This window comes from Trematomus bernacchii, unplaced genomic scaffold (genome assembly GCF_902827165.1).
Source record: "Trematomus bernacchii unplaced genomic scaffold, fTreBer1.1, whole genome shotgun sequence".
NCBI lineage: Eukaryota > Metazoa > Chordata > Actinopteri > Perciformes > Nototheniidae > Trematomus > Trematomus bernacchii.
This window is the reverse complement of record NW_022987797.1, coordinates 2,062,308-2,088,807: the sequence shown is the minus strand read 5'-3', so window position 1 is coordinate 2,088,807 and position 26,500 is coordinate 2,062,308. Positions and strand designations below refer to the sequence as shown.

The 26,500-nt window shown below is 39.3% G+C and overlaps 1 protein-coding gene across 1 annotated transcript in view; it reads left to right on the top strand.

The window, feature by feature from the left end:
* Positions 1-26,500, top strand: part of ptprt (protein tyrosine phosphatase receptor type T) — a 350,127-nt gene that overhangs the window by 235,166 nt on the left and 88,461 nt on the right. The window contains exons 17-18 of the mRNA XM_034149943.1: positions 211-346; positions 9,187-9,219. Coding sequence (XP_034005834.1) covers positions 211-346; positions 9,187-9,219 — 169 coding nt within the window. The remainder of the gene's footprint in view (positions 1-210; positions 347-9,186; positions 9,220-26,500) is intronic.

Genomic DNA, 26,500 nt, shown 5'->3' with positions numbered 1-26,500 from the left:
ATGGCTACCAAGGGTAAACCATCTTCGGTGTGTTCTGTATGACTGTGTGAATATGTGTTAGTGCATGTATTGTGTTTATGTGTGCATGCCCCTCTGTGTGCTTGATTTTGTGTGACTGCTTTGCAAATATGGTTTCCTATTCCAATGTGACTATGTGCATACCGGTGTGTATTTGTGTGTGACGGGCTGTGTGTGTGTGTGTGTGTGTAGGTGCATCTACCCAGGACTCGGATGCGATGGAGCCGGAGAAGCAGGTGGACAGCACGGTGAAAATGGCCGGAGTGATCGCAGGGATCCTCATGTTCATCATCATCCTCCTCGGGGTCGTCCTCACCTTCAAACGCAGGTAGGTGACAACCTGACATCAGGACACATCATAACACTTAAGGATGTTATGCGTAGCATTTTATATAGAAGATTCCCGTAACCCGAAGACAAAAGAATTGGTAGTCTCTATTGCGCTGCGCTTTAATAATGGTACTAGGGATAAATATATAAATAAAGAAATATTGCATTATCTTTATAGCACTTTTCATACACAGGATATACTGTATTTCAAAGTGCTTCAACAATTTGGCACACAACACAAGTAAAACAGAAATAGGATATTTAATTAAAATTAAATTAAATAGGGTTATGGTTAGGGTTAGGGTTAAACAACATATAACCCACTCAGTAACAGTAAGAATGATATAAGACACATTTAGTAAATATAAATAATAAAAGGAAATACATCGATAACTAATAATATAAACTAAATAAATGAATATATAAACAATTAAGTAAAACAACTTCTACCAATAGAATGAGGATATTGAAATATATATAATATGTTTTCAGCTGGAGTTTCAAAATGTTTTATTGCATTTAGAATTTCTTCGGATGTCACACAGTTGTTAACAGTGTAGTGAATAGGGGCACTTTAGGTCCTTCTGTAATATGAGATTGATTTTGAGTTCTAGTTACAAAACTAGAAGAGGCCTTTTGTTTCCACTGGAAACTCAACTGAAATTGGTGAGCAGAGGATTTGAAAGACATAAAATAGAGGCTACCAATGATCTTTATGACCATGTTGTTATAGTTACTATTGTATAATATCATTTGGCGGGGAATAAAATGCTAAATGTAACATCTTTAAACCACAAGATCAAATACATTGACAGACAGATAGATGTAAATGTTAGGTGTCCTCATATTTGATATGCAGGTAGAAATGAGCAGATAGGCATGCAGAGGGAAATATGCTTCATTTGAAATGTATGTACAAGGGAGACAATATATCTGGAGGTGAAATCATTTTAATATTTAATAAAGCAGATTTAATGAGAATTGAAAATATTTCCGTGTCAACACAAACCCTTCGTTTAGATTAGTATTGAGAAAAAGTCAAGTCTGTACTTTATATTTTCTAACCCTTCTAGCCAAAAAAAAGGCCACTATTAGAGGTTTAGATATTTGGAATATGTTTGATGTAACTTTGTTCCCAGACACACAGCGCTCTGTGTCTTTGATCACATGCACACTGGCTCGCCACCATCACCTGCCTTCCTTTACTTTCTCTAATTCTCTACATCACTTCATCCATCCCTCTCTGCATCACCTTCATAATGCTTATACATTTTGATTTGCTAGGAATCACATGTTTGATTTTTTTGTGTCATTCTTGTGGGTGTCAGTTTATACGTTCACATTGCTGAGAAATCAAAATTGAAGGAAAGGACAGTTATTTATTTTCGAATGCAAAAAAAATGTAATAAGCACACTTTTTTTGTGATGTAAGGAGTTGAAGCGCACATGCTCCACAAAACAAAATGGAAGGCATGTGGATGTCTTGATCCGATTGCCCAAGGGGTTGAACGCTGAGTCTTTAATTTAACCGAATATCCAAATGAAAAAACGGTGTGGACTTGAAACATGTTTCAGAAAGACTACACAAACATTTATGGCCGTTTGATCCTGTAAAATCTGCAGTGTCGTTCTTTTTGTGCAGCGTTTTAACATTTAGAAGTGCTCATTGTGAGTGTGAGATTATTAAACTAGATCAATGTTGTAATCGAGGTAGAAGCTGGATCACTGCTGTATTGTTATGATACAGATACGATACGATACGATACGATATACTTTATTGTCCCCGTAAGGAGATGTGTTCTGGACTCCGTCCTGCAGTTCCGCATGTACATGTACATATACAAACATAGTAAACATTAAAATACATACACATATCATCACTCATACACCGTTTGAACAAACACAGGATAATGTTTGATAACAAGATAATGTTTACTCCATGCACGAACAGTACCACAGTGAGGGAAACTATTGCATACCTTATTGCTAGTCAGACTACAACATTACATCCATCTCAAGTGAGCAAAAAGGAGGATGGAGAGTCAGGAAGGGCAAAAGGTCAGTTAGCAATGCTAATCCGACGCTAACTGCTACGGCTATATCCCAAACACCAGGAGGATACTAATAGAGCAGAGAGCCGGAAAATGCAAGGAGTTAGGTATAGGTAGAGACTTCAGAAGAGGGTGCTGGTAATAATATAAGAGAGAAGAAGCAAGAAAGGCAGGAAGTATGAAAATGTATGATGTTGGAAAAGTATGAGAAATGAAACTTAGCAGCGCTGGTTAACGTCAGGGTCAAATGGATATGCTAATTGCATGCTAACCAGAATAACAGGGCATAATATACATACAAATGCAAATTAGAGGGCAACCACCACCAGAGTAGGAAGAGGAAGCAGTTGAGATGCTGCTCAGATGTTATCATTAACTCAAGCTAACTCAAGCTAACTCAAGCTAACTCAAGCTAACTCAAGCTAACTCAGGCTAACATTTAGGCTGAAAGTTTGTGTCCAATTCAAATAGAAACATTCAGCATCTATGAAAGTATAAAAGACAGATAGAAAGAAAGCCAAGCAGATATAGAGAAGATCATACTCTTGAGGATGAACATATATAATGATGACATTAAAAGTAAGTTGCAAGAAGGAAATATCCAATCTTGAAGATGATAGTATGGAGACCAGAAAAGTGAGGAAGACAATGATGCTCAGAGAAAGAAAACTGATAAAAGTCATGCAGACAAATAGATTCGGACAGTGGGAGGTTTACCATATCATAGACCGCTTTCGAGGTCATCTATATTTCATCCCACACACTGAAGCCAGTCGTCCGGGTCAAAGAAAAGTGTTTTTTAAATTGAAAGTGTCTTACATGCCTTTCAGAGCCCATTAATTATGCTGCGACAACACTTTGTCGTGAAGTGAGCACGCACAACTGTCCAATTAATCTTTCAGAACGCCGTTACACGTGTTCCAAATGGACTTTGTTTCTCAAGAAAAGCCAGGAGGGTGTTGCTAATAATGCAATGTAAAAGTGAATAACGCCGGACATGGCTGAAGTCTTAATGGGGATTCGATGTTTCTACAGCCATGTGGCCCCGAGGGCTCATACAGCCGGCACCAGAAGATACACTTTTCATAAAAAGGTTGAGAGGAGAATGGATGAATAATGAATGTTAGTGAAGCTCCCTAAACACTCGCTGCTTCTTTTCTGTGTGTGTGTTATGCCTGAGCAGCAGACCTCCGCTAAGTAATGGAGAAAAGGTGACGTCTCTGCAACTCCAAATTGATGGAAAAATATGTTATTTCAACTTCTTGAACCTCTATTTCCTTTCATCAAAACACTTTAAAATTCAGACCCTGCAGACATGTTTTGTGATTGTATTATATTTGAAGCTTTAATTCTGCTTTCATGGTAGGTCAAAGAGAGACTCTGCCTTGATCGACCTACTTGGTGTAATGGCTTAGAAATAAACATCTCAAAGAAATAGCACATAGATGAGGTTACACTTTATCTCACTGATTTTAAACCTGTCAGATAGTCAAGGAAACACAAATAAATTACCAGAGCTTTCTTCTGCCTTGTCATAATATCAAAGCCTATGACAAATAGTGTTTGTCAAAGTCTTATCAATCCAAGCAGGCTCCAAACTTGTGTTTGACCAGTCTGTGACAATCAGCACTGTGAACTCTAGGGCTGCATGATTTGACAGCTATTGCAAATAACAATATAATACTTCCTATGAGAAGGAATGATCCTATTCAAAAATGTAATCACATTTTCCTTGAAAGATGTATAAAAAAGATCATGGGTCAAGGATTTTGTATTAAGTCTGTTTAATACAATTTGCAGATTGTGATGTCCCTGCAGCACCGCAATTCTTAATTTGGTTAATTAGGATTTAGAACTTGTCAATATTGCGATTTTGATTAAAGTACAAGAGCAGACTGGTCTCTGGTTTCAGACAGAGGGTAAAAATAGGTGGTAAAGCACAGGCATTATGAGAAAAATAAGAGCTTATTGAACATGAAAGCATGGAAACAGCAGGCAAACAAAACATATATCAAGCTGAACAGTTGCATAATAGGGCCCCTTTAACTCTATGGAGCCATAGCAACTATAGTTCTTGTTATTTCACTTCAGGAAGGTTATCTATTTGTATATTACATAATTTGAATTCAGTCCAAAGGAAGAACTATAGGATGGTTAAAGTTACGGACATTGAAATGAATTCTAACCTGGATTAGCCCATGATAGATAAACGGGAAGTGATTGGTCAGTTGTGAGGTAATGGCACAACAACACTGCCCCTTGTGACATGATGAATCATGATGACACATAGGGACTAGTGATGGGAATTATGGCTCTTTGAAGGGAGCCGGATCTTATGGCTCCGTTCCTTTCAAAGAGCCGTTCAAAAGAGCCGTTCAAAAGAGCCGTTTTTTAAAAAAGGGGGCGGGGTTACTAGGTTTATCTGCGAAATAATCACCAGGATAATGATTGACTGCATTGCCAGACCTAATGTCAATAATCTGCATTGTAAACATGACACAAGGTGGCGCCATATCCATGTCATTCATGTCAGTGAATGTACTTTGAATTTACCCTCTGCATGTGTTAAATAAATAAAGTTGCCTTGCCTTGAATGAAATTCACGCAACTCTTAATATTAGTAGTGTGTTTTTAAGTGGCGATGGAGATTATTTGTTGACCCTGCTTTAAAGGATATTTTGCCTTTACAAATGGTGCGCTTTATCACTGCCTGGGTTTTGGTTGAAGTGCATCCAAATGCTGCTGCGTTTTCGCGTTTGGCTCATTTTCCATCCGAAAAACACGTCGTCTATCTGTCCAGTACCACTTGTTATGACTTCTCTCTCTCGCGTATTCCGTTAAGACCCACCCCACCTAACTCCTCGTGCTGAAACCTACCAATCAGAGTAGGGGCGGGTCTTCACAGAATACGTTTGGGGAACAAAATCAAGCTTTTTAAAAGGCGAGTGAATTTTGGCAGGCAGTGAGTGCGGACCAACTTTGATTGAACGATAAGAAGAACGGCTCTCACCAAGTACGACTCGGTTCCCCTCGTTCGTACCAAAGAGCCGTTCAAAAGAATCGGCTCGTTCGCGACCGACACATCACTAATAGGGACTACAGAGGGACATTGGATGTTATCTGAGAGCAACAGGCCTGCCACAGGCTACTGATGCTGCTAGACAAAGGATTAGTACACACCAAAGATGGGTACTATACACACCAATCACACACACACACACACACCAGGGTTTCCGTTAGCCGGTAATTACCGTTTTTTAGCTGGTAGAATTAATTCAAAACCGGTAAATTCAAAACCTGCCGGTCAAAATGTCCGGTAATAATTAGGGATGCTCCGATCGATTGGCCGCCGATCATTATCGGCCGATATTCACTCTTAATAGTTTGATCTGTGCTCTCTATAAAGGCCGATCAGGAGAGCTGGATCTGATCGATATGGACATAAACGCGAGTGAAGTATAACCGGACGAGAGAGAGAGAGATCAGATCAGCTGCTGCATAATCACCTGAAGCCCCGCCCACTGTTTAGCGCGCTGCATGAGAAACTGACGGTCTGTCAGGAGAGAGAGGGAGAGAGGAAAAGAGAGGATCCGTTATTATTCAAAGTTAATGTAAACTTTTGAATAATGTACTTCATCTACTACAAGTAGTTTGTTTGAATGTAATAATTATGTTGTTTGTTGTTTGTGGAATCATTTATTGAAAAATGAATCTGAATTTTTTGATCTGTTACGATTATAAACTGAAGCAATATAAAAATGACTCCCATTAACTGAGTTTTAAACATCAGCATATCCGGTCATAGTCCGGTAATTACCTGCTAACGGAAACTCTGCTACACAATTATTATTATTATTATTATTATTATTATTGAAACATGACCGGTAAGTTTCAAATTTGTCCGGTAAAATAAATTATTTCCGGACATTTGAACATTTGAACATTCCGGCAAGAAAAAATCCTAGCGGAAACACACACGCACACACACACACACACACACGCACACACACATGCACACACAATCACGCGTCTGTTGCTGCTGTTGAAACAGTAAAACCACAGAATGACACAAAGATATTTTCAAAGATTGGTTTGTGGACCAACATTTGCATTTTGGGTTAATGAGCATGCAAACACACAAAGGCAATTTAAATATACACACAGCTACACATGAATACATATTAAAACACACACTAGTGATCTTGACTATCGCTTCAAGATTGTATTAAGTGTGTTTGTTTGGTTTCTGTATGTTTTTCCGCCAAGTAGTGACTTTTTTTTGCCCCTGCTTTTATGGTTGGATATAAAGTGCGACTGTCATATGGCAAGTCAGTGCAATATCACCATCTGTGTGTGTGAGGGAGTTTGTGTGTGTGTATGTGTGCGCACGTGTGTGTGTTTGCTGATGGCCTGATAATCCTCCTTGGGCATTTGAAGCCAATATTGACATGGTTAGAGGCATGGATTGTTACACACGTGGACACACACACAGATTGAGAAGGGGAGAACTCCAGATGGATCTGTGATTGCAAACACGGAAACACTGCCCCCAGCCAAACACTCACACAAATATTGATGTCTCTTCTGCGTCCTTAAAACCAATTTTTACTTCAAGAAAGTTCCTAATGGTACAGAAATATTCACAACAGTTCTGAATATCTTTACAATAAAACACATATTTTTCACACATTTTATTCAAAGCATTACTAAGACTATAACTATTTTCCTACAAGTCCTTGACTGCTACAAAGAATAGGATACCTTAGCTTAAAGGGGCTATAACATGTAATACAGGGTAGTTTTGCGAGATGATTACCATTAGAACACTGAGAACAAATGGTCTTAAACAGTAAATATGTTATGCTAAAGTATAAATAAGGATACATATACACTAAATGTGTGGGCAAATACAGATGGCTGTTTTTTTGATTTGTTTATCACAAGCGCTGGTGGCTGTAAAATGAATGCCTGAGTGTAGAAGCTAAGATCTGAACATTTTGTCATTATTCCCTGACAAAATAACACAAGGGACAGGATGTTGGTGTTCTAAGGAAAAGCTGAACACATTTGTACTGTAAGGGAAAGTGTGCTTTTACTTAGTGCTTAAATTGATCAAATATAAAGAAGCTCAACTGTTTTTTCAAAACTGTGTTTCAACAAATGTAAACACATTCACAGAATAATACTTTTTGCACAAATTGTCGTTGTCTTGCTGCCAAATCATACATCCATTGATTCCAGGCTCATCATTCCAGTACACCAATCACATCCTTCTCTGGCTCTCAACATCTTAACAGCAATGGGTACAATGATAAGCAAACATCCCATGGTTACTTTTGATATGTTTCATTCTGTTGTTTTTCCCATTTTTTGAATCAAACCATAATGTACAAGTACATAAAAACTGTTCTTCGTTTGTTCTGAAAGAAGAATGAGTATCAGTCAAACAAGTGTTGCAAACTTAATATTGTGTTTTCCAACTGAATTGGCAGAGAGAAAAGCTCCTTAAACTCAATATTGGAATAACTTTGAAATAAAAGATTCACTGGTTTCTCTTTGAAGTCTGTTTGAGTGAACATTTCCTCAACACGAGTGACAACAGGATGTGTTCAGATTTAAAGACTGATTGGGTAAAATTCAATTCCTCTGCTAAATACGGCTTCCTGTCCACTTCTATATGCATGTTTCCAGTGTCTCCTGACTCTTTGCGAAGGGTTCCTGGGGCCATTTTGAGAATTCTATCAGCACTCTTAATGAAAACCTACAAAAGTCCCACACACTGGCACACTTTTGTTATGTATTCTGCAAGAGAAAGTCTGCTTTGCAACCCATATGGGGCAGGTCTGATCTTTTCATGGCTGCCTAAACAGATGAACATCAAATGAAATCTGTTCTACCCATCTCAAGCCCTTCACAGATCATTATTTTTCATTGTTTTCCAGACATAGGCTACACACCAATGTGTGTGTATGTGTATATGTCATGTTGAAGGATTAACAAAAGGGATTGTGAATGAGAGTACAACTGTTTTAGCCTCCAGTTTATTGTCAGTGTCAGACAGACATGACGTTGGTTCTTTTCCAGAAAATAATACAAGGAAGGTTATTTTGTGCCAACAGGAATTCATCCTGAGAACAACATGTTGTAGTAAGTCTACCATATCTGCAGACAACAACAGAAAAGAGAGCTGCAGTGTTAAAGAGTGGTGCATTAATGACCTATTTTTGTAGGCCGACCCGAAGTTAGCATTGCAAGTGCTCCCTCGACCAAAAGCAAATGGATTTGTTCCATTGGATTCTCGAATGTTGCAGAAAATAAAATTGGTGGTTAACACAATTTAACGCAGGATAATCTGATTACCACTTTATATTAGTTGAAGCATAAATGCAATTGCCAGAAGTAAAAAGCTAATGTAAACATCACGGACGCTTAGCTTAGCATCATTAAGCTAACGGCGGCTGATGTTCAGCCTGATGATGTTTAGTAGTCACATTTAGTCACTAAGAAGCTTCGTAAATCCACCAGTGGGCTATTTACTACCGTAAAACACTTTCACAAAAACGTTGACTTCGAGACGAGGGAGTTAGCAAAATGCTAACTAAGGTTCTCGGACTCATTCCTGCACCTCTCCATTTGGATTCAGTATGCTCAGTGTACAGATGTCTAGAGTTTCTCATCACAGCCTCTTTGACTCGAGTCTCATGCCCTTTAATGTCTCTCTCTATCTTCCTGTTTCCTGTCTTTGGCTCCACCCCTTCCTGTACCTGCCTTGCGCTTGCTCCGATAGAGAGATTCACACATGGAGAACTCTGAGCGTGGGGTATTGTATGTTTACTTCTAGACATCAACCCATCCACTCCTCCCCTCACTGTGAATCTCACCTGGCATTTCCTGGTTCTCAGTAGTTTTCCAAATGCATCTTATGACTAAGGCTACACTTGAAAAATGGATGTGGGATATCCAGTATTGGTATGATTGAACAGTTACATTCTAGGGAAATACTTATGCTATAGTAATAAGGTACAAAACACAAAAGGCCTAATCAAAAGAAATGTTAAAAAATATATTATGATCTTTTATTATGTGTATCCATTAAAACATGGAAATACGTCTTTAAAAGCAGATATCCAATGTTAGAAAAAACCTCAATTTTAGCTTTGATCGAATTGTTGATAAAAGCCACACAGTATGCTGTCCAAAGCAACACTCAAATACGTTTTTGGAAGCTACACATCGTTTTTCTTTAAAGTGTGAATCATGAAACACCTAATATTTTAATCTCTGTGGCACACATGTCATTTCGTCTTGGCAGTTAAAGCCTGAGTAACGGCATTGGCTTCATGCTGCCCTCACATTTAACAGCCATATCTGTGTCACTAAGTGGTTGAAATGTAGGTTTTTCTATTCCTTTGAAAATCTAATACGAGCCATAGTAGAAGTCCTCATGTATGCACCTGTCTTGCATTTGATGGCTAAAAATTCATCTAGTAATATATCAGGAACATATTCAGGTGAGAATGGGACTGTTAAAAAGGCTTTGTGTGAGAAATAAGATGCTTTTGGTATACTGTCCCTAGCATATTTGATCATATAAGTCAAGTCATCTGTACATCATTGTTGCACGTCACATGTACTCAGTGATTTATGTTTTTGCAAAGAGTGCACGTTTACAGTTATCATTGAACCAACATTTGAATCTCATGACTTGTGTCTGGGGAGAGATGTTTGGTTATCTGTCTGATACTTTCCCCATCATTTGCTGTTGATGCATTGTCAGTAATTGTGTTAATTGCAAAGATATCAGCATCTGCAGTCAATCTCTCTTTGGATGTGGAAATATGAATTCTGCTGCTTTTTTTATAGTAAGAGCATGTTCACATAAATTATTTAATCTCATCATAAAACGCACATTTACTCAGAAAAATCCAGCCAACCTGCCAGCCTCAATATTAGAATAAGGTAAAGTAATTTTTGCAACTTTGTAGGTCAGAAAAGATGTCTTTGGCTTCAACGACTATAACAGAGGGGGGAGGTATGTGGTGAGATCTCACCGTATGAAATATCTCCTCCCACACTGTTCTGGGCTCAAAGACAAGGCACTATGTGACCGTCATGGTAACTAACGCCTTGGAGTCATTTATTTTTAATAACACCCCAGCCTACATTTAAAGCTGCATACTCTGAAGGTATTCTGGTTTGTTTAATGTCTGAAACATGACCTTAACCTCAAGAAACAAAGTTATAATTGTTTAAGCTCTTCTTTAATCTTAAAGGTGGGGTAGGTAAGTTTGAGAAACCGGCTCGAGATACACTTTTTGTTATATTCCATGGAATGCTCTTAACATCCCGATAGCAATGAATATCTTAAGTGCTTTGACAAAAAATCCATTAAAAAATGTCATCTGTGGAAGCCGTAGTACTGTAAAAAGTACGACCAATCATTTTAGCCGGCCCGGCTAAAATAACTGGATGTCCTACCTGCCTGTCAGCCTTCCATCTGTGCACAAACTTATCTCGTGCCCTCATTGGTCATGTGCACGTTCGTGTGTTGGAGGAGGGGCTCTATAAGGAAGTGGCAGATTTTCTCCGGTTGTGTATTTTCAAATTCCAGCGCACTCGAGCCGGTTTCTCAAACTTACCTACCCTACCTTTAAGTGTAGATTTAACCAAAGTTATCGAAGTTATTAAACATGATCCCAAAGTTCTCCAAAGTTGTCCTACTTTACTAAACCATCATTTTATTGTATTTTAACAGACAGAACAGTTTCTGACCCTTACTATTTTCCTTAACGTATAAAAGAAAAAACAATCTTCAAAGCAAACTCTGTAGCGGGATATAAAGGATGGAAAAATAGATTGGATATTATTGTGTACAAAGAGTCAATTAATTTGAGTTTTGAGTGACTTTAGTGACCAAAATTCCTCCTTGAGTAGAACAAAATGTACAATTGCACGGCTGTTAAGGTGGATTATTTGGGAAATGATAGGATTGTCATGACCCAAAGTTTCTCTAAGACTTCAAATTACCCACAATCCACTCGACCCAATGTAAAAAGTAAAAAAATAAATGTTGAACCTCTGCACTGGCACATGAAAAAGGACACATCCTCTTTCCAGTCAATATACTGCACCCTCAGAGGCTTAGTCTATGACAAGAGAATTGATGGGATTAGTAAATGATGTCAGCCCAGGGAATGGACTCAGGTTGGATCCACATCGTAGACTCTTAAAAGGCCAATGGTCTAAACTGTGTCTGTGTGTGTTTGATAGTGTGTGGGTGTGTTTGTGCTTGACTTGAAATTTCAGTCTAAACATTTAGGAATAACCTGTGCATACACACGTGCACACACACTTCAGAGTCCTGAGTGTTTCCACGCTGACAGGTGCTACACTTGTGCTTGTTCACAGATAATTTGGCAAACACACTCACACACACACACACACACACACACACACACACACACACACACACACACACACACACACACACAAACACACACACACACACACACACACACACACACACACACACACACACTCACACACACACACACACTCACACACAAACACACACACACACACACACACACACAAACACACACACACAACACACACACACACACAGGACTGGACTTGACCCCCGTCCTGCAGATGTGACACATGGTTGAATAATGGACTCTGCTGCTTGCTGAGATAAATGCTTGATGGTCCAATTACAGCACTGTTAAAATGGCTGATGGCCATACATTAGACAAGCACACACACACACACACACACACACACACAACACACACACACAAACACACACACACACACACACACACACACACACACACACACACACACACACACACACACACACACACACAGACTCACACACAGCTATGTACGAACTTTCCCGTACTGTATGAGCACATGTTAACCGGTACATGGAAAAGAACACTCCATGGAACAATGTGTTATTCACAACCTAGGTCTTTTTTTCAATGGTTCCACCACTTTCCGGTAATACTTTTGTCTTCAATTGAATGGCTTAGAACTAGGACTGCATGGTTTAATCAGGTATACAATATGTATTATTAGAGCAAGCTGTCATTCAGTTCTTAATCATACCCACTCTTCAGTTAAAGCCACATTATTTGGAGTTTAAAATGAAGGTACAGAATCATTTGTCTTTGTACTGCTTTTTAAAATGCTTTACAACTAGCTCTTCAGAATCTCTGTTAATAACTTTATTGTTTTTATTTTATGAAGGTTTTATTTTACATTTTGCTGTTAAATAAATGGTTTGGATATGATTAACTTTGACACTTCTTGCCCCAAAGTACTCATTGTGTTCAGTAAACCAGCGTTGTGTTGTTGCATCCTTATCTTATTAGTTAGTGTTTTGGGTTTTGTCAGCTATCCAATGATGTGGTGTAGCAGCAACCAATCATATGCTTTAGTTTTTTGTTCTGTCTAAAAAGGCAGTTGTCCCCGAATTTCCCGGCGGCCGGCCGTTTTGCTGCTTTGTCGCTTGTAGTGTGAATACAGTAAAAATGCTATAGGAATACAACCACATAAAAATGGATTTAAATGCAATCTATGCTTTGACAGTACTTCAATATTATCCTACATCGAGTTTTAGATTAATTTGTATCATAATGAAATTAATTGCTTCGTTAAACAGGAAAATGTAAAATGTATATGTATATGTTAATGGGAAAAAAGGTAAGCATACTCAAAGTTACATATTACTAACATCTCTAGACAGACACCAGAAATATATTGCATGAAAGTTTGTTGGTTGGTTGGAACAAGGTTTGTTGTTCATCCCTATAAATACGATTTAATGACGAGATGCTTGTACGAAATGTCAATATTCTTAAACACATATATAAAAAGAAAAAAAATCTTATCACATCAAGAAATAAACATGCAGGTGTTTACCGATGTATACACGTCAGATCGGTTGTTGTAACTGAATACAGCTCGTTAAAATCTCTGCACATCAGATCTGTCACTGCGCAGTAAATCATCTGCACTACAGAAACGTACATGAGTACGGAGATTTAATGAGACTTTAATAGATAAGAAATCTTCCCAATACCCATTGTTTTGACATGTGTTTATATAGTCATTACTTGTTCTTGTATCTATATAAGTGTCCATATGCATATGGCATGTTGACATCCATATTGTCACATAGCGCTAATTAACTAGATTGTAAATAGAGATGAAAACCTGGCTCTCAAAAGGTAATTATTTTCCAATTTAAAAGTGATCAATAAAGTAACTTTCCAAACAACCCCCTGTGTGTGTGTGTGTGTGTGTGTGTGTGTGTGTGTGTGTGTGTGTGTGTGTGTGTGTGTGTGTGTGTGTGTGTGTGTGTGTGTGTGTGTGTGTGTGTGTGTGTGTGTGTGTGTGTGTGTGTGTGTGTGTGTGTGTGTGTGTGTGTGTGTGTGCATTTACCCACTTGTGTTATGTCTGCTGAATTGGCTGTGCTGAGGTGTTAATCAGCCACATTGACAGCATGCACATGTAACATGTGTCAGTTAAGGACCTTATGTTCATGTTTCTGTACATACGTGGGCCAGCCTGCAGGTGTATGTCATTGTGTGTATGACAGATGATAGGCCTAGCTGTATGCACGAGAGAGAAAGTGAGTGTTCACGCAGCAGGGGAGATGTTTTTCATTTATCTCAGCTTTCAAAGAGGCCCTATTGCTTTTCGGGGTTTCCCTTTCCTGTAGTGTGTTATGTTTGTGTGCATGTAAATGGTCTGCAAAGGCTAACATCCTAAAGCTCCCTCCAGAGGGAGTTTCTCTCCCACACGCCTTTTCCCTGTGTTTACTTCCGTAACATAATGACATCACTATGTCACACGTGTGCATCTATTGGAAAGCGATCCAACCCATTGTATGTGAATCTCTAAGCGGTCAGCCAGCTGACCAATCAGAGCAGACTGGGCTCTGGTTTCAGACATAGGGTGAAAAGAGGTGCTGCAGCACAGGTAGTATGAGACAAATAAAGAGCTTTTTGAACATTAAAGTATGAAAACTAAATACAAATATGAACATTTATTTTTTCCCCTGATAATATTCATATAAGCCTGTGATAAACTGTAGCCGTCATACCAGTACATGGTTATTTGTCTCTGCAGGAGAAACCATTCATATAGAGCCATGATAAGTCAAAGCCATAATATCAGAGTAGGAAAGTGTGTGTGTGCAGATAGGTGTGTGTTTACGTGTAAAGTACACCCCATCCATACAGAGCTGGAAAACAACCTGCAGCCGTTATACAAATATGCCACTCATTTCTCCCCTTTATGGATCTGTTTGCATGTGGCATAAACCAATGACAAACAACCCTGTCCAAGAATGTGTATAATAGTTGCTATGGCTACATCATTCTGGTTTGACACTCAGCATGTTGGGCTGCATTAACTGGCAGGCAGGTGCTGCACATTATGGACTGTAGGGAGGCCTTTCATCTGAGTACAGTGGTGTACTTCACTTTTCAGAATTGTAATTTAAACATGTTTTTTTATGTCGGACATGTTTCATTTTTTTGCCAGTTTAGCCTTTTTTAAAACAAATATTTGAATAGGCGAGATATTATTATTTAAATAACCATTTAAAGTGGCACGATTTAAATTGAAAAAGGTTAACAGTTGACTGTCAAAATGAAGTAGACTGAAGATAAGTTCTGACTTGTTTTCAAGAAACTATTATGGTATATTTGATTAATCCAAGATGCTGCTAGGGATGAAGATAGCGTTGCCATATTATTTTAGGTTTAGTTCACCATATTCAAAAGTAAATACAGTATATATGTATTGCCTCTTAATCTTTTCGGGCTTAGTATTTGAAATACATTTACACATTTGTTTGAAAAGCTTTTATAAAATGAGTCCTCAGTGAAGGGAAGCCATCAAAAACATTGAAATGTTCAAATTCCTTTGTTTTGTGTGGGTTAATGTTCACATACTACACATGTGATATTTTAGACAATATAATCTTCACTTTAGGGCTAGGCTTCTGTGTGTTGCATTGGAGTCTTTATGGGTTGTGCTTGCTATATAAAAAAAACCAAAGCAACACATGTTTGCTAAAAGGTTACACCATTTGAGCCAAAGTCTTTTTCATTTCCTTTATTGATTGCAAACACTTGGGAGCACTGTGGTGTTTAATGTTAAGTAAAGGCACTCATAAATCATCCGCACCAAGCATCATGGGTAGTACAACAGAGTCACTGTTGGTAAGGCTGACATATTTCAATAATGTGCATCACTGTATCCTGCAGAAATGTCACAGTCACCTGATCCTCAGCCTGTCTGTCAGAGCCACGGCCACTCTTCGTTTACTCAGTACATGACATGTCACTTGTTAGACGCTTTTATCCAAAGCGACTAACATGCTCAATACTGTGGGCAATCCCCACAGGAGCAATTTGGGGTGAAGTGTCTTGCCCAGGGACACAACGACATGCTGACTGCAGTGGGGTTTGAACCTGTGCTCCCCTGATCAGAACACCAACACACTAGTCCACTGCGCCACACGCCTGTACTCCACTCTAATGTATTTGTGTCACCTCCTGTAACAGATAGCTACAGAAGTATCTGATATGCAGAACGCTGCTACATTATGACATCTGTTCTTCACATAAGTGCCCAAATATTCACGACCCTCATTGTCCAACAATCATGCAATAAATACATTTTGACTCACCACCTTCTAACACCGTATCCTGTTTTTCACACGGTGCCGTGCACAACCTGGTGGAGTGTTTTTTCTACGCCATTTTAATATTTATGACCTGCTTTAACGGTTGTGGCTTATACAGCCAGGCTCTCAGCGCTCTGCACTTTATTAATATCATAAGGACAATGTCATCAGAGCCCTAAAACATGGTTATGGGTTTGACAGAGTGTGTGTGTGTGTGTGTGTGTGTGTATGTGTGTGTGTGTGTGTGTGTGTGTGTGTGTGTGTGTGTGTGTGTGTGTGTGTGTGTGTGTGTGTGTGTGTGTGTGTGCGTCAGTGTGTGTGTGCATGTGTGTGTGTGTGTGTGTGACAGGCATACAGACCTACATATAGATAGATAGATAGATAGATCTATAGATATATAGATAGATAGATAGATACAGATAGATCTATAGATATATAGATAGATAGATAGATACAGATAGATCTATAGATATATAGATAGATAGATAGATAGATAGATAGATAGATAGATACAGATAGATCTATAGATAGATAGATAGATAGATAGATAGATAGATATATAGATAGATAGATAGATAGATAGATAGATAGATAGAGAGATAGATACAGATAGATCTATAGATATATAGATAGATAGATAGATAGATAGATAGATACAGATAGATCTATAGATAGATAGATAGATAGATAGATAGATAGATAGATAGATAGATAGATAGATAGATACAGATAGATCTATAGATAGATAGATAGATAGATAGATAGATAGATAGATAGATAGATAGATAGATAGATAGATAGATAGATAGATAGATACAGATAGATCTATAGATAGATAGATAGATAGATAGATAGATAGATACAGATATATCTATAGATAGATGCAGTTGGTAGGAGGTTTGCACTTCTTTAAATAAGAACATAAATATTGATCCTGTTTAGCCCTGCTTGACTTTCCTCTGGTATTGAAACTCAGTCCGGTGCAGTATAAGTGTGTGTGTGTGTGTATTGTGTGCTTCAGATAGTATCAGATCCCAATCTCTGGCCTCCAACCAGAAGGGGCAAAGATGCCAACAAGCCATTACAGAGTTACCACAGAGTCAAGTGTCACAGATATGTGTATACAGTATCTGCATCTGTATACACACTCACAAACACACATATGGATATGACATATTGGTCAAGTGAAATGCAGACGTATTGATCAGTGGATGAGCTATCAAGTAAAGTTAGGAAGGTCCTTTTGGGGAAACTTCAACTAAACTTTTGTTGATCTCTAGTTTTTATGTTTTATTTTCTTATTTTCATTTGTCTTTTATTTTGTCTATTTTCTTTACCTACTTTGCAAAGCATTACATTCAAGAGAATATTCTTAGATTCACATTCTACAGATATCTAATAAAACATTGCATTATTATAGTCTATATCTGCGGCATTTTGTGTGAATGTGCCCTTTAAATCGAGTCCAGTGTAAAACTTTCAACAACACACACTCTCCATCTGAAATATCATCTCTGCTTCCATTCGATCCTCTGCCAAACTTCCATCTTCTCTCTTTTTCTCTCTGCTATCATTCCTTATCTCCTATCTGTCCACCAGTCTGTTGGTGATGGAGGCATCAGATGTGCACTTTCTTTATTCCTTACAGTCTTAACTGAAGCATTTAATGCAAATCATAAAATGTACGTTAGGCTAATGTAAAAATGTAGGATGATCTGTGTGATGAGGAGAACTCCATGCTTTATGATTCCAGTGCTTCATGCTAACATCAGCACACACCATGTTGAGTAAAGAGTTGTAGGCACTAACAGCAATACTGTCTGTTAAAGTGTATTTTTGTGTATTTTAATAAAATAAGTAATATTAAAACCCATTTTTGAATAATTGTCCAACCATCCATAACTAGATCTTTAGATTGGGCAGGTAAATAATACATCAATAAAACTAAAACAAATTGATTACTGTGGGATTTTCTGGACTGAAGTATGTCCTGAAATAAACCTTGACAACTACATGTTTATGGTAAGTAACTATTATTTGTTGACATTTTTTGAAATCCGCTAATTATTAATGTACGGTATATAAAACAACATTTAATACTGTCATGTTATATGTTTAATTTATATAATATCAGTAATACATTTAAATTATATTACTCAACATAGTGTGTGATAAAACTTTACATGAAGCACAAGATTAATGATGAAATTCAAGTCTATGTTTTCATCTCTTAAAAGTTAACAAAAATGCCAATCTCCTTTGAAAATAGTGTACTTTGTGGGTAAGGGACGTAAACATTTCACAAGCTAAAGGGCTCCTAATTAACCCATAATTCATTGAATTGAGTTCTGACCACATCAGCTGATGTATAGTGGAACAACTGTAAAATCTTCCATAGATGACCTCCAAATTGCCTTTCTCTTCAAACGAGGAAGTAGACTTAATACATACGGACATATTGACCCTCTGGCAGCAAAGAAAAACTCAGCATGACCAGACAACTAAATAGAGATACTGTCAAACTGTTGGTTGGACAGGCAACCACTCAGCGTCTGTAAAAGCTTCATGCAACAAGTCCAGGGAAGGGAGGGTGATAGACAGCAAACTATTTTCGTATGAGGACACATAAAACGATCTGTAGAATCAGCCGTTAGATAGACAGGTTTGAACAGTTGGATAAGAAGACAAACTGAAACATTGGGAAAAAACGTGTAATGTCAACGAGTCAAAAACAATTCTTCATTCAGACCATGAACTAATCCAATGTGTTTGTCCTTCTTCTGGGTTTTGCTCTGTTGTCATCATCGGCCTCACCTCACCATGCTTCAGAAGACATGCTTATTCCTACTCTTATTACCTGTAAGTAGAGATTTCACATCAGGAATAATTCCTTTTTCAACCCATAATGTGTTCCTTATGACAAGCTTTTGATTTTTGTTATGATTCTGTCTTGTTTTCTTGCATCCTGTTAGAATTGAACCCCATGAATTTGAGGATATACATTGTTTCCCTCAGAATAATCAGAAACCTTCTTGACAATATGCTGAAAAAAGAACTTCCTCTGGCCAAATGGAATCCATATTCCACCTGTTTATTTAGCCAGTCAACAACACATGTACACTGCATTGTAAAAGGTCTGCAGGACAAACTTGCCTGGTAGAAAAACACGACACCCTGCAGGCACACAACTTCATTAGGCAGGTGGCTATAAATAATAACTATTAAAGAATATATTATTATATGTATATACTTGATTTAAAATCAGTTTCATAGTCTTTAGTAGATTCAGCCTTAATTGGCGTACAATAAGGCAATAAAGCTATTATCAGCTGTGAAAGTTGGACTCAAACTCAACTTTACTTGAGTTCAAACCTAAAAAGTACTTCCTTAAATAAAATTGAATTTTTCCAAACTTTATTTTCAATCGAAGACTAGAAACAGATCACTGTATGTAAAAAGTTAGACAGATATGTAGTACCAAAACATTTTGAAAAAGAACTTCTGTATGTATCACTTGAAGGGTCTGGCTAACTGAAGGCTAATGGGCTTTCTGTATTATAGCTTTCAGAGTTTGTATCCTCATGGTTGAATGTTGAATGCACTTACTGTAAGTCGCTTTAATGTAATGGAGACATGCACTCCACAGCTCTTTATATGTCCAGATTCTTGATCATAGTTCTTGATAATGGGCGGACACACACACACACACACACACACACACACACACACACACACACACACACACACACACACACACACACACACACACACACACACACACACACACACACACACACACACACACACACACACACACATGCACTCTGTTGCCCCGAGCTCACCTACAAATCCTGCAGAGAATTACTGAAAATCCCTGCTTCTCCAGCTGTCTTCAAAGCATCTGAAAATGTCCTCCAAATGTGCAGCAGAGTCCTAACTGAGCGGAACATTCATCATATTCCACTTCTTCTTAAAACAGCCACCCTGAGGCTGGTTCACCCAACCAGAAATGAATTATTTACACTGAGAAACTGACACAATTAGGAAGGTGCCAGCCATGTATGTGGGTTTGCAGCTTTTTCACACTCTTAAATGTGTTAACGCTAAAAGAAATTAGAATACACATTGCCATATTGACAATGCCAACATATATACACACACTTCAAGCAAGTTGTGTGCACACACACAGCTCACAGGCATAGATGATATAACTTGTTTGACTTTTTTTTGGGAAACATGTTTTTTGTCCCACTCTAGCTTTGTAGATCCCAAGGACCCTCATCAAAAATGTTTATTTTCAGGACTGAATATTGGTCTTTGTATCAATATCAGATTTGTTTTAATCTATTTATGTTGCGCTTAAATATCAATATTCATACCACCCTCAAACATTGACTTTTGTTTGGTTTGTGGTTCCTAAATTAATGAACACAAAGACAAGGTTACGAAGTGCGTTACAGCATAAACAAAACACTCACATATTTCAAGACAGGGACACAACAACGTATTTGTGTATAATAACAAAAATGATTGACAAGGCCGGAAAAATAAATGAGCCGTGTTCTTGTTTTTCTTTTAAAATACCTCATGTAAAAATAACAAAGCCCGGAAAGGGCTGCACACACACACACACACACACACACACACACCCACATGCGCACACACTCAGATTTGTACACACACACACACACACACAGCAATAGCCTAAGGATGTTTACTGTTAGAAAAGAGAGGGATTTAAAGTTGTACAAGACTCCTGATGTGTTGGTGTGTGTGTGTGTTGGTGTGTGGGGGTGTATCTGCTCTCTCTCATCCCTCTCTATCCCTCCATCTCCCTCCCTTGCTGGGTGTGCCTGTAAATCCTGTGATATATAGATGAAAGTGTGTTTGGGCTGGGCCTGCAGCCTCCTCCGGAGCGCCGCTGTCCTCCTGAAGTGACGGCCTGTCTGTCTGAGCCGGCTGGGGATGGCTCGGGGAGGTTTGAGCTATCAGTCTGCCAGCCCACTGGCTGAGGCCATCCTCGCCATGATACGCCGGTTCTGTCAATCCCTCCACAAGTGAAACAAATGCTGTTTCCTTGTTTGATTTCACGCCATAAGGTGGCCCCTGATAACTCACGAGACTTCTGCTCAAATGCAATGCCTTCTGCATGCATCACTTTCCAGGAAAATAACAAAACATGTTGCATGGTCCATTATTTTAGCTATACAGATACAATTTGTAGCTACATATATACAGGGTGCGTACAGGTGCTGGAAATCCTTGAAAATGCTTGAAATTGTACAAGGTGTTTTCAAGGTTTGAAAAGTGCTTGAATTTTGGGAATGGTGCTTGAATTTGGGATAAAGTGCTTGAAATTGTAAATGCTTTACTTCGCTTTTTAGATTAAAAGAAAATAAAGAAGTCGGAGCGCGCTTAATTGCTTCGCTTTTACATAAAACAGCTCCGCTCCGGCCTTCCCGCGCAATGCGCGTGACCGGCAAGTGTTTTTGTTACGTGTGTGACCTGGGCATTCTGATGAGAGTGATAGATGACAGTATGCCAGGAGGTTGCCGTTTCAACGAGCGTTGGCTAGCAGAAGACAAATACAAGCCATGGCTAAGACGAGGGTCAAGCAAAGCCCAAGAGTAGCCTCCTGCAAAGTGTGCAACAATAACGATGCGAGAGTCTGCGCTGACGCCACACACCACACGAAAGGTACGCCGTAGAGCATTTTAGATTAGGCTATCGTTGCATGTAAAATACATGACACTTTTCTCTGTGCGCGGCAAAACAAGCTCGCCAAAATGGCTTCACTAGTCTGGCAGTATTTTAAGTGTCCGAAAATGACAATAAAATAGCGGTATGCAACGTGTGTGTGAAGCAGAAATCCTGCAGCTCCACCCGCTGTGACGGACCGGTGAGCGGAGCAGAACACACATTAAGAGTTAGACCTAACACACTTAGCTATTTTGTCTACCTCTGGAACAAGCTAAACTAGTTATAAATATATTTATTCTTCACTGTCGGGTCGCTCATTACTGGATCAGTGAGCTGCAGGAGATACTGACGGGCTGTCAGGAGAGAGAGAGAGGGGGAGAGAGGAAAAGAGAGCGATATCGGTATCGGCCGATACTGATTCCGGCGATCGGCCCCAAAATTGGCGATCGGAGCATCCCTAATAATTGTATATGATATGTTTTATAATGATTGATCATGAAAGTGTTCTCAAAGCTGGTAAAGGTGCAGCTAGTTTGAATGACTTTGTATACTACAGAGTAGCTTGTGAATTTACTCCAGGTGGAACTAAAGTCTGATTTAACACTTGATTATATTTCACATCATTCATCCACATCTGTAAAGTAACTAAAGGTATTAAATACATGTAGTGGAGTCAAAGTACACCATTTACCTCTGACTTGTGTTTACTGCCAACCTAAAAGTACCTCAAAAATAGTAATCAATAATATATTGAAAAGTTATTTGGCTGATTGTTTTATATTGGCTCAGCCAGGTTATATGGGATGCCCAGTCTACGTACAGATGGGTCACTCATTTTGAAATATTAAACTTAGTTTTCTTTTCTAACATTTTTAATTGTTCATCCTCATGTAGAATGCTATTATGAAACACACATTTGGTTGTTTATAGCATAAAGAACATCTGATTTAATGTGAGGTAGGGAAATAATCATTTGAGTATAAGTATGTGTATATAAATATGTAATTTACAACAGCTGTAAGATGCTTGAAAAGCTTGAAAATGCACCTTGAAAATGCTTGAAAAGTGCTTGAATTTGGAAAAGGTGTAAGAACCCTGTATATAGACAACACCATTTTAACACAAAATAAATCCCCTAAATGAAAGCATTTCATAACTTAACGTGCAACAAACATGTACATATAATGCCAGAAGCCTATTCTTCAAATGTAAAAAATAGCTTGAATATTTGAACTGTTCAATTTCTTGGTAAAACTACAGAAGCACAATTTTACTTTTTGGGGTTTACCTTTACCTTTTGCTATTATCCCACCCACTGCCTGAAACGCCTCCATTGGACTCTTTGTTTACTTCTGTAACATAGTGACATCACTATGTAACACTAACGCTTCTATTGGCGCTACAACACATTGAATGTGATATGCTAAGGGAAGGGTCATTTACAACACTTATCTAAGCGGTTAAACAATCACAACAGAGCCGTCAAGCTGACCAATCAGAGCAGACTGGGCTCTGGTTTCAGACAGAGGGTGAAAAGAGGTGCTGCAGCACAGGCAGTATGAGAAATATAAAGAGCTTTTTGAACATTAAAGCATGAAGACATGTCACATTAGAGACTTTACATACTAATATAAAACTCAAAATGAGTACAATGGGGCCTCTTTAAAAGGCCGCAAACATGAACAAATCTCAAATTGAATGACAGTGACAGATGCTTTTACAGTATATAGACAATTGCAAACATTGAAAACAAATGTCTGTATCTTTTACAGAAAAAAAGACTTGATTGGAAGCACCAAGATTCACAAAACTGCATTATTTAAATATTATAAATACTGAAATATATGGATATCCATCGTGTGGGAAATGAACCCTACAAGTGCTCATGGCACCTAATGTATCAAATGAACAATAATTAAAAAGCAGTCATTTGCTCATGATTACTAAATGTACCGCAGATTCGCCTCACTCACTCTATCGTCTCATCTCGTGTCTCAGCCATCAAATGAAGCTCTGGGCCCCCCTCCCCTCCCCCACCTTAAAAAAATCAACTGAATCTGCCACGCGTCGCTCATTACCGGCAGATCAGAGAGCCTGCAATTATCATCGCCGGGGGGGCAAAGTAGTCCATGATTATCTAACCTCAGTGCTTAATGAACTGCTGACATGACATTCATTAAAGAAGGATTACGTTGCACTCATTGCCACTTACAATATGCATGGAACTTGTCATTTAAATGAGTCCATTAATGGGATGAATGTGTGATAGGTAAAGGTGGAGAGAAGGAATGGGGGAGGGGTGGAGAAAGCATTTCCTTTATCACAATTCTATCTGTTGCTTTTCTGACTCTCCTTTCACCGGCTTCTCTGCGTTGTTTGTCACTTCACCCTTTTCTCTTTTTTGCATTCTCTCTCCATCTCTTCATCTTTTAGATTTGGCTTTCTTTTCTTTGCTCACCTACTCTGCCTCGTCTCCTGCCCACTTGCTGTCAAAGTGCAGTCAGATAGCCAGGAATAGGCCACTCTAAGCTCCAATCACACAGGAGCTTTTGAGGCGCTGTCGCCTGTAAATTGGTGAGGAGTATAGGGTGGTTGAACCGGGGTTGATGGAGGGAAATTATTATGGGCGACACTTTACCAGGGCCATGCTTCCTTTTCCGTCTTGCACTTTTCTTTCTTTCTAACACTCCCTCTCGTTCCTGTGGTTATTTTTTCCGCCCTCATCACCTTGTTTATTCTTCAAACGTTTCATTTGTTTCCTTTAAAGGATGCTAGTATATCTAATTAATAATAATAATAATAATACATCTAATTTCAAAGCGCTTTTTCAGGTGCTCAAAGACGCTTTAAAGTGGTGATAAAACGAGATAAAATAGAATAAAAAATGATTAAAACAGCAACACATATTATAATAGAATACAACAAATATATATTAAAACAGCAACACAACATAATTCACAAATTAAAAGCCAGTCTGAAGAGGTGTGTTTTGGTCAGTGTTTTGAAAGTGGGGGGGTCGGTGCAGTCTCTGATGTGTTGTGGAAGGGAGTTCCAGAGGGTGGGGGCAGCGATGGAGAAGGCTCTGTCCCCCCAGGTTCGGAGCTTGGTTCGTGTGGGGATAGAAAGGAGGTTGGCTTCTGATAAACGAAGGCTGCGGGAAGGGGTGTGGTTGTGGATCAGGTCGGTGAGGTAGGGGGGGGCCTGGTTATTGAGAACTTTGTGTGTTAGCAGAAGGATTTTGAAGTGTATTCGTTGACGGACAGGGAGCCAGTACAGGTTTTGAAGGGCGGGGGTGATGTGGTCTCTGGAGCGGGTGTGGGTGAGGAGGCAGGCAGCGCAGTTCTGGATGTATTGCAGTTTATTTAGAATGTTGGATGATGAGCCATACAGGATGCTGTTACTGTAGTCCAGTCTTGAAGTGATGAATGCGTGGATGAGGGTTTCAGCAGCCGGGACGGAGAGTGAGGGGCGGAGGCGGGCAATGTTTTTTAGATGGAAGAAGGCGGTCCTGGTGATATGGTTTATGTGTTTATTGAATTTGAGCTGGCTGTCAAAAATTATTCCATGGTTGCGAATGTGAGGAGAGGGGGTTAGAGTGGTGTTGTCAAGGGTGAGGTTGAAGTTCTGGGTGGTGTTGGTGCGGGATGTGGGTCCGATTATGATAATATCTGATTTGTCGCTGTTCAGTTGAAGTTAGTTTGTTTGCATCCAGGATTTAATTTCTGAGAGACAGTTGGTGAGTGATGGTGTGTGGCGCAGTGGATAGAGCCTTGGAATGGGGATCAGATGGTCACAGGTTAAAACCCCACTGCAGTCAGCATGTCGTTGTGTCCCTGAGACACTTCACCCCAAATTGCTCCTGTGGGGATTGCCCACAGTATTCAGCATGTTAGTCGGAGGGTGGGGGGGCCTCGCTGCGGGGAAGCAGTGTGCGGACCTGTCAGCGCAACTTACATGATGCCGAATTTAACAAACACATTTAAATAATTGGTTTAAACGGCATAATAATAAGGTCGATCGTCCATTCTGTGATTCTCCAGAACACACATGTTATGATATTAGGGTCATGCAGAGTGAGATGAGATCGCTGTCCCTTTAAGAGAGAGAGAGAGGGGTGTGGCGGGTGCATGTGTGTGTGTGGATGGTAGAGCGAGAGTGAGCGAGCGTGTGTATGTTTCTGGAAGTGAAACGAGGCAGCAGAAAAACAGAGGTCTGTGATGTATTTTGTGAAACAGAAGAACAGCTAAATAAATGCAACGGCCTCCCAAGAAGAGCTCGCCTCTCTCCAGTCATTTAAGCTAAAGTGGGTTATTGAACCTGAAGCTTGTTGCTTCTGCCCTCCTCGACTACGGTCTGGGAGCCGACAGGAAAGTTCAACACACAGATGGCCAGTCCGCCCCTTTGTAGCATATTATTTCAATGAGAGATGAGCAGATCGCCACTGGGCTTTCAACTAAAGACACAGCCACGCAAAAACTGCGGCATTTGTACAGCTCCTTATGGGTACTGCAATTTGTGAAGTGCTTTCCTCCGTGGTGAAACGATCAGCCCTGCACCACGGAGGAAAGCGGCAGAAAGTCGCCTGGAGTTAAACAGAGCGGGGCTGCGCTGCGTGCATGGCTTCCTTCTGCAGGTAACGGGGAGACGCGCTCTGGCGGCGGTCTCGTTCAGGATCCGAAAAATACAATTTAAA